The sequence below is a fragment of the Carettochelys insculpta genome, chromosome 2 (genome assembly GCF_033958435.1).
Source record: "Carettochelys insculpta isolate YL-2023 chromosome 2, ASM3395843v1, whole genome shotgun sequence".
Lineage (NCBI taxonomy): Eukaryota > Metazoa > Chordata > Testudines > Carettochelyidae > Carettochelys > Carettochelys insculpta.
Window position 1 is genome coordinate 159930451 of NC_134138.1, and position 17383 is coordinate 159947833.

Sequence of the window (17383 nt, forward strand, 5' to 3'; positions counted from 1 at the left end):
TTAACACAACAAAGCAAATTAGAACACACTGATTCATGGGCCCTGCCTCACTTACATGATAACAGCCATATCCTGGCATGCACAATATTAAATCTTTAGCCTCAGATGGTCACCAACTCAGGCAGGAATTCCATGAGTTAGTGTTCATGGGATGTGCTTCTCCCTCCTGCACCCTTGGCCTTCTTCACCTTCATGGTGCTTAGGAAGTATGAGGCCCCAGCCTTGAGTATCTTTTTAAATTAACATATTTTAAGAGCTCCCTTCCTTCTGTTGCCTCTCCCCTACATGTTCTTCAAAGTAAGTAATGTTTGTAGTCAGTTATTAAAAGGCTTAGTAGCACAGTCTCCCACCAAAATCCATTATTCTTACAAGGAGAGAAAGAGGAGGCAGAAAGTTGCTGAAATTAATTTAATTTTTAGAAATAAACTGTGGGTGACACCATTCTCAGGAACAAAGATCACAAGATTAACAAGGGTCAAGCAGTTAAGACAAGCGCATTTGTTTGAGTTCAAATACGACAAAGATGGATGCATTGAAAAGCAGGAGGGGAAAAACCAGGTAGTGGATGCAGAGAAAATAACGGTTAGAAAAATTTGTACACTGGGTGGTTGAGAATATACAAATTCAAATAAATCAATCCCACTGCAATTAGAGTGCAAGAAAGCACCACATTGCCATGGTATTTGTATAAAGACCCGCAAGGCATCTCTGTATTCTGAAAAGAAAATTCCATGTTACTTTACTTTATACAGGTTGAACCTCGCTAGTCTGGCACTCTCGTATCCAGCAAAATCCATGGTCCAGCATAATTTTAGGTAGGTGGATGTCCACTTTTCATGAATATGGCCAAGTTTCTTACGGTCCCATAAAGTTTGTTTACAGTCACCAGTCATGGTTCTCAGTGTTCTGTGCTGTTATTTAGCTCTAAACAGACCCCCTAAATGTCTTCTCCTGAGCCCAGTAAGCAGAGAAGTGTTGGTAATGCTGCTAGATAATATTGTCTCCCATGGTTCAGCAAATTCTCCCCTTCAGCAACGGTCCCAAGGGTGCCAGACCAGAGAAGGTTCAACCTGTACTTTGTTTACTCTGTAGGAATGTTGCTCTGTATGACGACTCAGGTATTTTATCATCAGAAGTGCCCTCTGAAAAAGATCTACTACAAATGTCACAAAAGCTGCTGTATATCAAAGAATATCGAATACTAGAATGAAATGGAAGTGCTATGCTAAAATATTCCTACACGTAACACCTAATTCATGCAGTGACATATGCCTTCCATTGGACTAGGAACTGTGACCTAATGCAATACTGGGATTAAAAATGGAGATCAGATGGGGTTTTTTCTTCTAATCTTCAGATCACTGCCTCATTAAATGTTTTATTAGACTTCTATACTGACCACAAACTGCCCATTCAATGCCTCTTATCCAATCTTCATGGCCATAGAGTGTTAGTGTTTCCTGAAACTAAAAAGAAATAATCATTTCACCACAAAAATAAACAATTTCTATGTCCAATAATCTTATGTGCCATGCATATGCCTTTGGACAATAACTCCTGCTCTTCAGATGTGCTGACCACCTGACAGCTCCTATTAACTGGAATTGTGGATTACTTATCTGAAGGAGGATTTGTTGTCCAATATCATGTTCTCTTATGGACCCTGAGATGAGCCTAGAGCTAAGGAGTAACTTCAGCAGAGCACATAAATCATCATCCCACTACCTAAACAAGAAAGGTGGCGGGGGCGGGAGAATTTGGTATTTTTCTCCCTATAAATTTTCTTTTTTAAATCTCTCATAAAATTTGCAAATACTCTTATTCTACACTTGACATCAACAAGAACTGAGAGTAAAACAGCAACAGAATCTTGAACCATAATTGCATATTTTTATGTTGGTATGTGCACATACCCAATAAAAAGGAATGCCTACCTACACAGTCTGACATTCCTTTAATTATCTTCACCCACGAAAGAAAGGTTACTCACCGTAGTAACGGTGGTTCTTCGAGATGTGTCCCCGTGGGTGCTCCACATTAGGTGTCGGGCTCGCCTGGCGCCGCAGATCAGATCTTCCAAGCAGTTTCTGCCGCGCCGCGCATGCGCCGGTGCGCACCGCTCCCTTGCGCGCTCCTGGCCACGTGCGCAATCCGGTCCCCGCCAGTTCCTTGACCAACCGCCTCAGATGCTCCTGCAAAAACACTAAACAGAGATCCGAAGCGGGGAGGATGGGCGGGTAGTGAAGCACCCACGGGGACACATCTCGAAGAACCAACGTTACTACGGTGAGTAAACTTTCTTTCTTCTTCGAGTGTCCCCGTGGGTGCTCCACATTCGGTGACTACCCAGCAGTAATCCAAGATAGGAGATGGGTAATCGGATTATGTGCAGCTGGTCCCCGAGAGGACCGCTGTCGACAGACGGGTATCCTCTTGGAATACCCTGTGAAGGGCGTAATGTTTGGCAAACGTGTCATAGGACGACCAGGTCGCCGCTCTGCAAATCTCTTTTAGCGCAACGCCCTTGAAAAAGGCTGTTGATGCCGCCACCGCCCTAGTGGAATGAGCCCTGGGCGTGGCCAGTAAAGGAGTCTTTTTGAGTTCATAGCACATTTTTATGCAGGATACGATGTGCTTCAAGATTCTCTGCGAAGAGAGACCTTCTCCTTTTGATTTGGGAGCGAGAGAGACTAGGAGTCTATCCGTTTTCCGGAAGGACTTGGTCCTGTCTATATAGAAGGCTAGCACCCTCCTCACGTCCAAGAGGTGTAGGCGCGCCTCTTTGTTAGAGTTATGAGGATTTGGATAAAACGAGGGTAAAACAATAGGCTCGTTAATGTGAAACTCAGAAGAAACTTTAGGAACAAAGGCTGGATGCAGCCGTATGGTTACCGCCTCCTTGGAAAAAAGAGTGCAGGGTGGCGTTGCCATAACTGCCGCAAGCTCGCTCACCCTGCGAGCTGACGTGATTGCGAGAAGAAAGGTCGTCTTTATTGTAAGGAGGCGGAGGGAAACCGTGGCCAAAGGCTCGAACGGTGGTCCCGTTAGCACATTAAGCACCAGGTCCAAGTTCCACGAAGGTAGAAGTGGTTTCCGAGGGGGGTATAGGTTTACCAACCCTTTGAGGAACGTGGTAACCATGGGATGGGCAAACACCGTGCGCCCTTCCTCTTCGTGTCTGAACGCCGAAATGGCGGCAAGGTGGACCTTTAACGAGGATAGTGAGAGTCCTCCTCTCTTGAGGTCCAGTAAATACTCTAATATTACAGGTATAGGCACCAAAAGGGGGGCCAGCTGTTTGGTAGAACACCATGCCATGAAGCGAGTCCATTTCTGCTTGTAGGTCTTCCTGGTGGAAGTCCTCCTGCTACTTTCTAGGACTTGTTGCACTTCCTCCGTACATGTGCTCTCTAGGGAGCTGAGCCATGGATTAACCACGCTTGTAGTCGCAGGCCTTGGGGGTGCGGATGCACTATGGACCCCTGCGCTTGTGTGAGCAGATCCAGCGCCACCGGAAGGGGCATCGGTGGACGGTCCGACATGTGCAGGAGTAGGGGGAACTATTGCTGTCGATCCCACGTTGGGAATATCAGGATAATTCGGGCTCCTTCCCTCCTGGCTTTCTGCAAGACTGTGTGGATGAGCACTGTGGGACGAAAAGCGTAAAGCAGGGGGCCCCTCTGGGAGATCGCGAATGCTTCCCCCAGGGACCCCCGTCCCAGTCCCGCCCTGGAGCAGAATCGTGGCAAACAGGTCTATCTGGGGAAAACCCCATGCATGAAAAATCGGTCGTAGCAGATCGGGACGGATCTGCCACTCGTGCGTGAGTGTGAAACGCCTGCTCAGCTGGTCTGCCTACACATTGTGAGCGCCTGGTAAGTACGAGGCTTTCAAGATTACATTGTTGGCAATGCACCAGTTCCATAACCGGACCGCTTCTGCAAATAAGGCACAGGACCGAGCTCCTCCTTGTCGATTTATATAAAACATGGTGGAGGTATTGTCTGTACTGATCCCGACTACTTTGCCTTGTATACAGTCTCGAAAGTGTCTGCAGGCGTTGAACACTGCTCTGAGCTCCAGTATATTTGTGTGCAGTGACTGCTCCGTGGAGGACCACAGCCCTTGAGTCACCTCTTCGCCCATGTGTGCTCCCCACCCTATGAGGGAGGCATCTGTAGTAAGAAAAACCAATATGTGTGGTTGGTGGAAGGATACCCCTGTTAGCAAGTTCTGGGGGTTTACCCACCATTGCAGGGATTTGCGCACCTCTGCTGTGGGCAACACCACCCTGTGAACGGTGTGTGCTGCCGGTCTGTATACGCTCGCCAGCCAGTGCTGCATGCTGCGCATGTGTAACCTGGCGTTCTGTTCTACGAACGTCGCTGCTGCCATGTGGCCCAGCAGCTGTAAGCACGTCAGGACCAGCACCGTAGGGCTGAAGGTGATGACTTGCACGAGGGAGCCGATGGCCCGAAAACGTGTCTCTGGTAGATACGCTCTCGCTGTAATAGAATTTATGCATGCCCCTATGAACTCTATGTCCTGTGTGGGGTCTATCTTTGATTTTGCCAGATTGATAACCAGGCCGAGCGAAGACAACGTGCCTGCTGCGACGCGTATCATGCGTAGTACCTCCTCCTTCGAGGCCCCTTTCAGTAGGCAGTTGTCCAGATATGGGAATATAAATACCCCGTCTGTGCAGGTAGGCTGACACCACTGCCAAGGTCTTGGTGAAGACCGTGGGGGCCGAGGAGAGGCCAAACGGTAGGACCTTGTATTGAAAATGTTCTTTGCCTACCATGAACTGGAGGAATCGTCGGTGAGCCGGATGGATAGTTATGTGAAAATACGTGTCTTGTAAGTCGAGGGCTGCGAACCAGTCTCCATCGTCTAGTACCGTAAGGATGGAGGTGATTGTGATCATCCGAAAGCGTTGCTTGCGCAGGTACCGGTTGAGGCCTCGAAGATCTAAGATGGGCCTCCAGCCTCCTGTCTTCTTCTCCGTGAGGAAGTACCTCGAGTAGAACCCTTTCCCTTGCAGTTGCTCCGGCACTCTTTCCACTGCCCCTGTGAGCATGAGATGGTCTTCCTCCTGCTTGAGTCTCGCTATGTGGGAGGCCTCCTGGAGGTGGGGCCTGGGTGGAGGTCGTGGCGGTGGGAGCGACTGGAAGGGAATGGCGTACCCCGTGGCTATGATCTCCAGCACCCATTTGTCTGTGGTGATCCTTTGCCACTGGTCGTAGAATGGTCGGAGGCGATGGTGGAATAACCGCTTCGGATGACCTTGTGCGATGGTAGTGATGGCGCAGCCCTGGATCTGTGTGTCAAACTTGTGGCCTTTGGCCCTGCCCCGAGGACGCACGGCTCTGTTGGGAACGTCGCCTGGGAGTTCTGTACTGCTGGTGCTGTTCATGTCGCCCTTGCTCGTAACCCCGTGGTACTGGTACCGTCTTTGTTGAGGGTAGTACTTTTTCTTTCTGTATGGAGGGGTGTAAATCCCCAGGGTCCTAAGTGTGGCTCTCGAATCTTTACTGGAATGAAGAACTGAGTCAGTTGATTCAGCAAACAGCTTCTGCGAGTCAAAGGGAAGATTGACTATCTTTGCCTGCAGATCCCTCGGTATACCCGAAGTCTGGAGCCAGGACTCCCTTCTCATCACCACTGCCGTAGCTGTGGAGCGTGCTGCTGTGTCCGCAACATCCAGGGCGATCTGAACTCCCGTCCTCGAGGCCGCGTAGCCTTCTTGCATGATGGCCTTGAGCACCGGTTTCTTGTCCTCTGGAAGCGAGTCCATGAGGGAGGTTAACCTAGTGTAGTTGTCGAAATTATGGTTCGCTAGACGCGCTGCGTAATTTGCCATTCGCAACAGTAGAGTGGAGGAGGAGTAGACCTTTCTGCCGAACAGCTCTAGCTTCTTGGCATCTTTGTCTGTTCCCCCTGTCTTGAATTGAGATGTCTTTGATCTTTGTTGCGACGACTCCACCACCAAGGAATTTGGCTGTGGGTGGCTGAACAGGAACTCCATGCCCTTCGCCGGCACGAAGTATTTCTTATCTGCTCTCTTGTGGACAGGCGGAATAGTCGCGGGGGTCTGCCATATCATAGTGGCGGACTCCAAGATTGCTTCATCAAGCGGTATTGCTATTTTGGAGGAGGCCGGAGGTCTCAGATTTTTGAGGAGCTTATGGTGTTTCTCTTGCACCTCTGCTGTCTGGATGCCTTGCGTGAAGGCCACCCTCTTAAACAGCTCTTGAAACTGTTTGAGATCGTCCGGAGGATGGACGTCCCCCGGGGCTGTAGCCTCATCCGGGGAGGAGAGCGAGGAACCACTAGGGTACGCCTCTCTGGACCCTTCCGGTTCCTGTTGGCGATGGTACATCCGCTCGCTGGAAGCTTGCAAGGGAAAATCTCGGGGTTCCATAACCAGTACCCCCTGAGATACTTGAGTCTCTGTCGCCGTTCGCGATTGCCCTCGGGGATACGGGACCGTCTGTGGGGATCTTTCCCTGGTAGATTGCCAGTGGTGTCTATGCCCCACGTGATAGGGGCGACCATGGCAGCATGGGCACTGTTCTTGGGAAGGTGACCTAGACCACTCCCTTGGTGCATACCCTCTGCGTCTGGGGGAGCGAGATCATCGAGAGACCTGGGACACTGGAGAGAGCGATTTGTGATAGTACTCCAGCGGCTCAAACCCCAGGAAGGGTGAAGGTGGTCCCAGCCAGGGCGAGGGTCGTTGTAAAAATGGAGACGGGGGCTCCAGGTAGGCTAGGTGGGATCCCTGCCTTCTAGTTGGAGTCTGCAGCATGAGCGGAGGGCTGAGAGAAAGCAACTCTGCGGCCCTGTCTGGAGAGGGGCTGCGGTGCCTTGTTTTGTGTGCAGCCTTCCCCCTCCCTTGAGGGGGTAGCTCCGCCTCCTGACGTGTAGGGGATCTCGGCCCCGTCCGCGCTGTGCTCGGCACGTTTATGGGTGGTGCCGCACGGGCGGTGTCCTCCGGTGCCTGCAGGCTGCGTGCCTGCGCGCTCTGTACCGCCAGTTCCCCGGGGGTCGGTGCCGCTGCTTGCGGTTCCGCCGGTACCGGCGCTTGTTTAGCCGCCACCCTGCCTGCGGTGCGGGGCAGCTGTTTGATTATCGGAGGCTGAGCCGCCTCCACGTGGCTCTCCGTGCCGCCGCCGATCAGCTGTTGCTGCAGCTGGGGGCTGTGTGCTCCTCCCATCCCGCTCACTGTTGCTGCCGGCAGGGATCGGGCTGGGGAGACTTTCCTCCGTTTTTGCGCTGATGGGGTGAGGGAGGCGGCTTTCCTTTTATGGGCCCCGGAGGGTCCCTCCTGCTGCGGCCGCTCCGGCACGTCTGGCTGGAGGGCCTTGTCGAAGAGCAGCATTTTAAGCCGCATCTCCCTGCCCTTCCTTGCTCTGGCTGTTAATTTTGCACAGAAGGAGCATTTCTGCGTGACATGGGACTCCCCCAGGCACCTTATGCAGTGACTGTGCCCATCAGACGCTGGCATTGCCTCTCGGCAAGACTCACATTTCTTGAATCCTGAAGAGGACATTGTTGGTGAGTCTTTCAGTTGTTAATGGGGTACTTAGCACCTTCTCTGTGCTGTTTTCCCCCTCTCCGATAGCCTGCCGAGGCAGGAGGGCTAATGGCCATAGGCTCCTGGCCTCCGGTGCTCCGCTTGTTACTAGGACTGGACTGAATGCCATCCCGCTTGTTGTTTCTTTTTTTTTTGAAAATAACAACTGGCTAACTTAACAGTAGCCTAAGAACTCGAAAACTTTAAAGAAAAACAGTTAAAACCATTGAATACGATAACTTGGCCGTAGCCTAGTCGGATTCCATCTGCAGCCGACAGCGGTTAAGAGGAACTGGCGGGGACCGGATCGCGCACGTAGCCAGGAGCGCACAAGGGAGCGGCGTGCACCAGCACATGCGCGGTCCGGCAGAAACTGCTTGGAAGATCCGATCTGCGGCACCGGGCGAGCCCGACACCTAATGTGGAGCACCCACGGGGACACTCGAAGAAGAATCAACATTTCTTTGTCAGTTTTTGCAATTCATACATACATACATACATGCCTCTGTCTAATATGTAAAATTCATTAAAAAGGCTTTTAAAAACCACTCCAAATTGGAAACTATTCTTCAATGTAAATTTCTGTACTTATAACAAGTAATCCAACAGTTTGACTACTCAATTTTGGAACATTTAGGTCCACTAGCAATCTCAGAGGCAGCTTATTGATTAGATTTTTTTTGAACACCTAAATAATTACTCTAAAACAGGGCAGGAATGATGTAACATGTGCAGGGGGTAACTTCCAATATGGAAGAGAATCTGTGAAACACCTATTAATGTTACAGAACAGATTGGATCTCTGTCCCCCTTTCTTCACCCCACATAAGGTCTCAGGCCTCATAGCACTCTCTCTTCTGGGGTGGAATTCTGCAATTCTCCCATTCCTACTTAGCCCATGCAGCTGAACTCCACTATCCAGCAGATCTACTGAATTTTTCAGCAGGTTCAGCTGGGTTCACCACCTGTATTTCTGAATTAAGAGAAAAGAAGGTGCTAGAGCCATGAGAAAGTAACCCAGAGAAACAGAACAGTATTGACACTGGGTCCAGAGGTGTAACATGTGGCTGCTATTTACAGGGTGCCTGGCTGGGGGTCTCAAGTAATGAGGGGGCCCTGGACAGCTAGAAAATTGTTATAACCGAAGTGTTATCCTCAGATGAATCCCCTAACAGTCTACTTTTGCCACAGCAGCACAAATGTTGCTCTGAACTTGGAGGAAGTAGCAAGAGGCCACAGACTATTAGAAACACAGGCTTTTCCAGGGGGCAACCCCACAGCTGGTAGCTGGCTGGGGAATAGAGCCCCACTGGCAGTCCTGCAGGCACATGACTCAGCCGGGACTGGGGGAAACCTGGCAGCCCCACAAGAGATCACCATTTTTAATTGTTTGACAGCAGTAAAAATATTGTCTAGCATCAGACCTAAGACAGACAGTTCTTCAGGCCCCCACTTTCCCAGAGAATTATTAAAAAAGGTTGAGCATGGTTTTCTAATTAGTAGCGCCCCCACCACTTTGCAGTAAGTTCCCATTGACTACATTTTCCCAGTTTGCTTATGAGAATTCCAAATGAGACTGTCAAAAGCTTTACTAAAAATCAAGATACCATATCTACCACTTCCCTCCTATCCACTAGAACAGTAGCCTGTCAAAGAAGGAAATTAGGTTGGTCTGGCGCAATTTGTTCCTAACAAATCCACTTTGTCTAGTTCTTATCACTCTACTACACTCTAGGTGCTTACAAACTGTTTAATAATTTGTCACTTTATCTGTCCAGATACCTAAGTTAGGATCACCTGTCTATGCAGTCCAAGATTATCTCGGTTCTAGTTTTTAAAGACAGATGCTATGCTTATCCTTCTCCAGTCCTCCAGGACCTCACCTGTCCTCCATGCATTACTAAAGATAACGATTAACAGTTCTGAGGATTCTTTCAACTAATTCTTTAAGTACCCTACGGTGAATTTCATCTGCCCTAAGAGCTTTTCCTGATCTATTCTTCACTGTGTTATAGGTTGAACCTCTCTACTGTGGCACTCTCTCATCCAGCAACATCCGTAATCTGGCATGATTTTAGTTCGCCAGATGACCACTTACTATGGGCCTGGCCAAGTTGCCTGTGGTCCCATAAAGTTTGTTTACAGACGCCATTCCTGGCTCTCAGTCTTCTGTGTTGCTATTTAGCTATAATTTACCCCTAAATGTCTTCCAAGAGCCCTGTGCAGTGGAAGTGTTAGTAATGTTGATAGACCAGGGAGCAGCAGGAGCCAGCAGTGGCAGGGCATAGAACTTGTGTGAGGTAGATGGGGGGGAGGTTGAGAGAGGTTTAAGCCTGGGGGAGGTGGCACTGAGAGTCAGCAGGGTTCCACGTGCCAGCTGTCTCTCAGCTGTGGTGCTGCAGGGTACCCCACCCCCACCCAGTGCTCTTTCACTGCCTCCACACCCCAGGGCTGCTAGGGCGCCCACCCCCGTCCCAGTTTTTGGAAATCTTATGTGGGACAGGCAGCCCTGGCTAGGGATCCCGCAGGTGGAGCTGACTGTCCCACATAGGTTTTCCAAAAATCGGACAACCCTAGCTGAGAGAGATTTAAGCTGGGGGGGTGGGGGGGGGGAGAGAGAGAGAGAGCGCGAGCATGTTTCCCAGGGAGAACCTCCTCCCACCCCCACCCATTTTTGAATTACCTTGGGTCACAAAGTCTTCCTCAATTGGGTCCCTGCCTCAAAAAGGTTGAAAACCACTGTGCTAGACACTACTGACCTCCTGTGGTCTGGCAAATACTCTGTTCGGCACCAATCACATCCCAAGGGTGCTGGACTAGAGAAGTTCAACCTGTACTCGCCTCTTAATTAATATTAAGCATGCTAAGCTAGGGTTACCATATCTGAACTTTTAAAAAACAAGAACCCCCTGAGAGAGAAATTGTTTCAGTGCCCTCCAAACATGGTAACCCTACGTAAGCATCTGCTCACAGCCAACTGTTTTAATGGAACTAAAATAGAAATTATACGTCTTAGCTTCTTGGTGTCATCCATTATTAGCTGTTCAGGGAAATTAAACACTGGAAACAGCATTTAAATAAAGCTGTTACATGAGGCTATCTAGGCAGAGACAGCAGTTACAGCAAAGACAAGAAAAACAGCAACACATATCAAAACATATAGACCAGAAAAGAATGAGTATTTTACTTCAACACAGGAAATAAAGCAATAATTACCTGCCCATTCTGTTCAATATACAAATTAATTTTGCAGTCATCACCACCACAAGCTAATATTGGTACTGCAAAAAAGAAAACAAAAATTGCTAAAGTTACACTAGTTGATATTCTGCAATGTTCAGTAACAGAAAAAATGGGCACAAGATAAAACCATAAATATTACTGAATATATAATGAATGTCACAATTATAAAAAATGTATACTAGTTTTAGCCATGTTTTGCTCTTTATGCAGATAAATAAGTACTCCAAAAGAAGTAAAATACTTATTTAAAAGCCTTTAAAATCCAAGTTCTTATTGTAAGTATATAGCATTTGCTACAAATAATGAGAGGCTAAAGGGCAAGTACCTCTAATTTGAGTCTTGAGTTACCTCTATTAAATCTAGTTGTGATAGATACAGTAACTTCCTGCAATAGCTTTGGCAGATCCTTACATAATAAAAATGGTCAGACCAGATCAGACCAATGGTCCATCTAATCCAATATCCTATCTTCTTACAGTGTCCAGCATCAGATACTTCAGAAGGAGTGAACAGGGCACTTTATCAAGAGATTCATACATCACACAGTCCCAGCTTCTTACAATCAGATATTTACCAACACCTCTTGTGTGATGTTGCATCCCTGACAGTTTTGGCTAATTCCTATTGATGGACCTTTCCTCCAAGAACTTATCTGATTATTTTTTTAACCTGATCATACTGAATGTCTTAAATTAATACATCATTATAGACTAGGGATTGTATATAATTCCATAATGGAGGGAACTAGAGTCAAAGACTAAAAGCAGCGAGGAGTGGATTTGCCAAAGCACTCATGTTTTAACACCTCTGGATAGGTACTATCCCCTGAAAAGTGGCATGGTGATTCAATCAGGATTCTCCAGAGAATGAGAGACAAGCAAAGAAATCACATGATCTGAGTCATGAATTTCTTTCTGATCCAGCAAACAGACAAGCCCTTCTGTCAAAAGTGAGCCATGGATCCTTAAAGAGCTAGAAGAACTGACACCAGCACAAACCCCCCAAGGTTTGAGGCGGGATGACCGATTAGTCATTTCAGTGCATTCTTCTTGTTTTTAAATACACCTTCTCTGGAATGCTTTCAACAAAAATGCCTACTTAGAAAGAGCTGTGTGCTAATTTGTAACTGTGCGTATTATGCAGTTTACAGCTTCTGATAAGAAAACAAAAGCACAGAGACCTGTCTAAGCAGTCTCGCATGCAAGGAATAACACAGTATAGGTAAGGAATAGCACTGCCTGGAATACCCTGGTCATGACCAAGAGAGACATGCATTTGTATCCCAGAGAAATGACAAAAGAGAGCCAGAAGTCTGAAACCTGATGCCCCTGTTGGACCACAGAGATGGAATACATATGCAGTAGCCCTGAACTGCAAAACCAGACATTAGGCTTCTATAAAATTCACAGGCTTTTACTGCTCATTTCTCTCCTCAATTTCTGGCTTGACCCCTTATATTTAAAGGAAGAAAAAAGAACCAGGTTGACAAGTAGAAAATCAATATGACTAAGCAGCATATTGTAGACCTTATCGAGGCTTTCAGAAAAGGGAAGGCCAATCCAAGTACAGCTAATAAAAGGAAGCACAAGCTACAGCAGGTGATATTGAAGGCGAGTGGCAGAGTGAAGATAGATATGAAGCACAAGCAGCTGAAGATATAAAAATAAATAAAATGCTTGTTGAAACCATCATAAGCAGGACAAATACAAAAGAATCCATAAATTTGATGCAATAGGGAGTAATGACTTGAGAACAACATTTCAGAGAAACCAAATGATTTCTTTGCATCAGACTTCACTCCAAATTACTATAAGGACACAGAAACCACAGCCTTACTCTAAAATTTTGGCAAGATGCAGATATCAGCACAACTGTTAGTGTCACAGATTTATCAAAAACATTTTCTCCTCTAGCTTTTAAATTCTTGGTCACCTCAGTTTGTCACATTAGCTGATTATTTCTGGCAAAAAGATCAGTAGTAAGACTTAATGATGACATTTAAGTTACCTTTAGGTTTCAGAGTTAACCTTCAGTTAAAAAAGAGCAATCTAAACCTCTGGGGTATTGTTTCAGCTTCAGGCAGACAACACTATAATACCAGTTTACACTCTACTTGAGTTTTCAAGCTTTCTTCAACCATCAGCCTAATGAGAAGTTGTTTTGTTTTGTTTTTAAACAAGACTTTGGATCATAAATAATAGATACTGAAACTTAATCACTGAAGCATAAACCAAACCACTCATACCTAGTACTCAAAAAAATTAACTAATAATGTTTCATTATCATATGCCTGAGTTTCATAGTCTAGAAGAAAGTCAGTTTTTAAATCTCCATACCCACCAAACACAAAAATTCAAGCATTTATTTAGCAATGGATTTTTAAAAAGTTAGGCTTGCCTTTTTTTAGCATTTTTAGGATATTTTAAATAGGGATGTATCATTTAACCAATCAAAGGGAGGGCAGCTGGGGAGGCTTCTCCACAAACACACCACACACCCCTTGTCCACAGCACACCTGGGACCAGGGCTGCTCCAGCCAGATTGGAGCAACCCTACCCACGATGCTCTGGGGACCAGGACTGCTCCAACCCTTCCTGGATAACCATTAACATAGCTAATCTTGAAGTGCTTATATCTTAATTAACCGATTTATCTGAAAGTTCATTCAACTTTTAAGTAAGCACTTTGAGTGGTGGACAATATGCTAGACCATTTCCACCTAACAGTGATGTGTTCCTTCTTTAAATACAAACTCAGCCTTAATTATGGAAACAAAATGGTACCTTTATAATAAAGCAAAAGGTTGAATATCCAGTTATTTACAGTTCAGGTGTGACATAGTGAAGCCAAATGGCTACAGGTGGGTTGTCAAAAACAGGTATATTAGCCTCATAACAAGTCCCTTTTCCCTGGATAAGCTAAAAGGAGCTACTCTAGAGCAATCAAACCACTTGGGGTCAATCAGGAACTTCCTATAGGTTGCACCTCTCAAAACCGGAATTCTCTCATCTGACATCATCATCATCCGGCAGGACCACGGATATTAATGGATCAGAGAGCTGCTACAAGAAGGTCAGTGAGGAGCCCACTGACAAAGGAGCTGGCAGCCCTGTGCAGGGGAAGCCAATGGCTTGTGTTCCTGTGCCAGCTCCTGGCAGGGGCATCTGCCAGCTCCCTGCGCCGGTCCCCTGCCTGGGGCTACAGCTGGCTGCACAGCTCCCTTTGCGGGCTTTCCGGCCAGGGTCGGGGCTGGAAATAGCTCCCAGGCCAGTGCTTCTGCCAGGTGTCTGGCTGGGGCTGGATCTGCAGCCATGCAGAGTGGCATCACCCCAGCAGGGGCCAGAGGCCAGCTACAGGTAAGGGGCTGCTAGGGCTTGCAGGAGTGGGGAGAGGGGGGTAAGGCAGGGGTCCTCCCCTTCTCCGGCAAATTCCCTTGTTCAGAACAGCTCAGATCCCAAGCATGCCAGATGTGGGAGATGCAACCCATAGAACCAATTAAGACAGGTTAATCAGGACACCTGGAGCCAATTAAGGACCAGTTAATACCGGTTAAAAAGACTTCCCCTCAGTTAGTTCAGAGCACACAAAATCTGGGGATGAGGTGCACTGCGGGAGGACTAGGAAGTACAAATGTTATCAGCCCTGGGAATCGTAGCTGTCATGCAGTTAGTTCAGGAGATGTTGCAGTCAGTTGCCTTCCACAGGGTCCCTAAGCTGAAAAACAGAGTAGAGGGCAGGCCCTTCCCCCACACCCTCCGACTTCCTACTTGCCACAGGAGAGTTGACCTGGACAGTGAAACACACCAGAGAGGAAGTACTACTTTGGAAAAGGGTCTAACCTATCCCTGACACACAAGGAGGGAGAGCAGAAAGTATGGAAATTTTTCTCCTCTCTCTCCCCCATGCTGTCCGATATTAAAAGATGCCTAAGTAAAACTTCAAGTCTGTGCCTGTAGGTAAAGCATCTAACTGTGGGTCACCATGAGCCTTTGAAGTGAGCAGTCCACCCAAAAGCACAGGACCCACCAAGGGAAAGAAGCTTTGTCACTCAAGATTAATCCTTATATGCAGTATCTCCTTTAGAAACAGCTGTTTATAACTGTGAGCACAATAAATTGTTTCATTTTTAAATTATTAAAGGTTTGCAAGTTTTATTTAAATCTTTAAGTGAATGAATCATTACTTCTCATTTATATACGAGTGCTATACTGATATATTCATGTAGGGCACTAAAAGACCACCACCAGAGTAAACAAAGTAGTAGCCTATTGCTTCACAGTATGAATTTTAAGATAAGGATAACACTATTAATATGCACCACAAACCCTTTATTATTTCTGACAGTAATGCAGACTACAGGTCAGAAGAATTTATTGTAATTTTACAGTCTTGCAAACTTCACATCAACTGCCACCTACACATTTCGAAGGAAAAAACATCTATTGAGTTAAAATTATTCAGACTGCAAATGGAAATATTGCTTTTGATATTGCACTGCCTTCAGGGTATGACAGCATTTTCTAACTGCACAATGTGTTTTTATATGTTGTTGTTAAAGATTTGAAAGCTTCATAAACCAAACAAATTGACTCGTCTGCTCCAAAGGCGTAACAGTAGGAAAAACTGTCACTTAAGGAGCATGTAACTAGACAGCTATGAATATTCCTATATTTGTCTCATTAAATGATTTGTACACATACTGTGCTATACTGTTGGACTGATCTCTTAATGCAAGAGTTACACAGCATATGCCCAAGCATGCCCTGCTGCAGTTCCTTACATGCTTGGACAGCAAGTAGTTTCTGTCTTAATCAGCTGAGGAACTAAGCTCTGTTGGCAGCTTCTTCCCAGCATACAAAACACATCACTTTAAATATCTGATTGAAGAGATATCTTCCCCACAGAATATCCAGGGCAACCTTGGAAGAGCATCTCTCTCTGGTTTATTTTCTTGGTATTTCAGAAAAAACACCCACATTCATATTAATACACTCACTATTTATATCAGATACTAGAACATGTTCAGATATTTTATATGATCTCCATTACTATAAAACGGTCATTTACCTTCTTCAGTAACTAGCGCTCTTCAAGATGCATAATTCCTATGAGTATTCCATTCAAGGTGCACATGCACTTCTTGAAACTTAGACAGGAAGACTTCTGCTACCAGTGTCTGTTGAACAATTCTTATGACCTTCTCCCACTCATGCTCTCAGATGAGGGCATACGCATTGCTGCAGACCAACCACCTGTTCTGTTCCTGCTCTAGCACAACCTTTGGAAAGATCTGCAACAGAAGGGAAGCAAGGTAGGTAGCGCAACACACATAGGAACCACACATCTCAAAGAATTCCAGTCACTCTACAAGGCAAATAACCGTATTTCACACTCCATGTGCATTCTACTCAAGGTGACTTGGAAGCAATATTCCTTGAGAAGGAGGAGGGTACAAGGAATTGTTCTGAGCCACAGATTGGAGTACTACTCCACTGAAGGAGGTATCTGTTGCAGAAACTTGTACCACAGCACACTGCCTAGTAAAGGTATACACAGAGCCCCATATTGCTGCTTTACAGACATCTAGGAGCGGGATATCGCAAAGCAAAGTTACCAATGTAGCCTGGATTCTGGTCAAATGAGCCCCCAAACATTGCAAGAGAGGGGTTACTTACTACCAAAGCAGGATGCAGCACAAAATTCATTAGCAAAGCTTCTGCCAGGATATTAACGAATGTATGAGAAGGGAATCAAAGCAAACAAGCAGCTTAAGGGACTTCCAGAAGGATTTTGTCCTCAGCAGTTAAGTGCCAAGGTTTGATGGACGTCCAAGGAGAATGTGTAGCTTCCCATCCTCTATGGTAGCACAGCACTTCAAATTTAAAAAAAAAAAAAAAAAAGACAGAATAGGTCAATAGATGACCTGCTTCAGATGGAATTCTGAGATTATTCTAGAGATCAATTTAAGAAATAACCTCAAGCAAACCTTGCTTTAAAGACCTTTTAGTGACAAGTGTGCCATGGAAGCCTCCACAGCTCAGATGCTATTCTGGCTTAAGTTCTTGCATCTAGAAAGGCAACCGTCCTAGATAGATGAATGAATGAATGAACGAACATGGGGTAAAGGTTCAAATTGAGCTTTCATGAACGTTGACTGGACAAAACCGAGATTCCCTATCAAGGTAGGTTTCAATAACAAAAACGGGTTCTGACAAGTGCTTTGAAAAACTAAACCATAATAGTACAGGCAAAGAGCAAATGGGCTGTCCACTGGAGGGTGGAAGGCATTTATAGTCCCCACATGCACTTGCAAAGAGCAGACAGGCAATCCTGACCTCTTTAGAGCACAGGCAGTCCAGAAGTGTGGGGATCTGGAAAATGCTGACAAACCAGAACGGCTTCAGCTACTAAGGAGCAAACAGGATTACCAACCTTGTCTTGTTTCCCTCAAGACTGAGATAAAAGAGGGATGGTGTAGGAAGGTGCACATGAACTGCTTCAACCCGTGTACAAGAAGCGTATCCCAGAGACGCACTGAAGCAGAAAAGTGAGCAATTACTG

At 46.4% G+C, this 17383-nt stretch overlaps 1 protein-coding gene across 2 annotated transcripts in view; it reads right to left on the reverse strand.

The window, feature by feature from the left end:
* ELP2 (elongator acetyltransferase complex subunit 2) overlaps window positions 1-17383 on the reverse strand; it is an 84735-nt gene that overhangs the window by 50376 nt on the left and 16976 nt on the right. The window contains exons 6-7 of one of the 2 annotated variants that reach the window (XM_074987905.1): window positions 10796-10860; window positions 1400-1466 (exon numbers count right to left, since the gene is read on the reverse strand). The exons of the other annotated variant lie outside the window; for it this stretch is intronic. Coding sequence (XP_074844006.1) covers window positions 1400-1466; window positions 10796-10860 — 132 coding nt within the window. The remainder of the gene's footprint in view (window positions 1-1399; window positions 1467-10795; window positions 10861-17383) is intronic. 2 annotated transcript variants of the gene reach the window in all.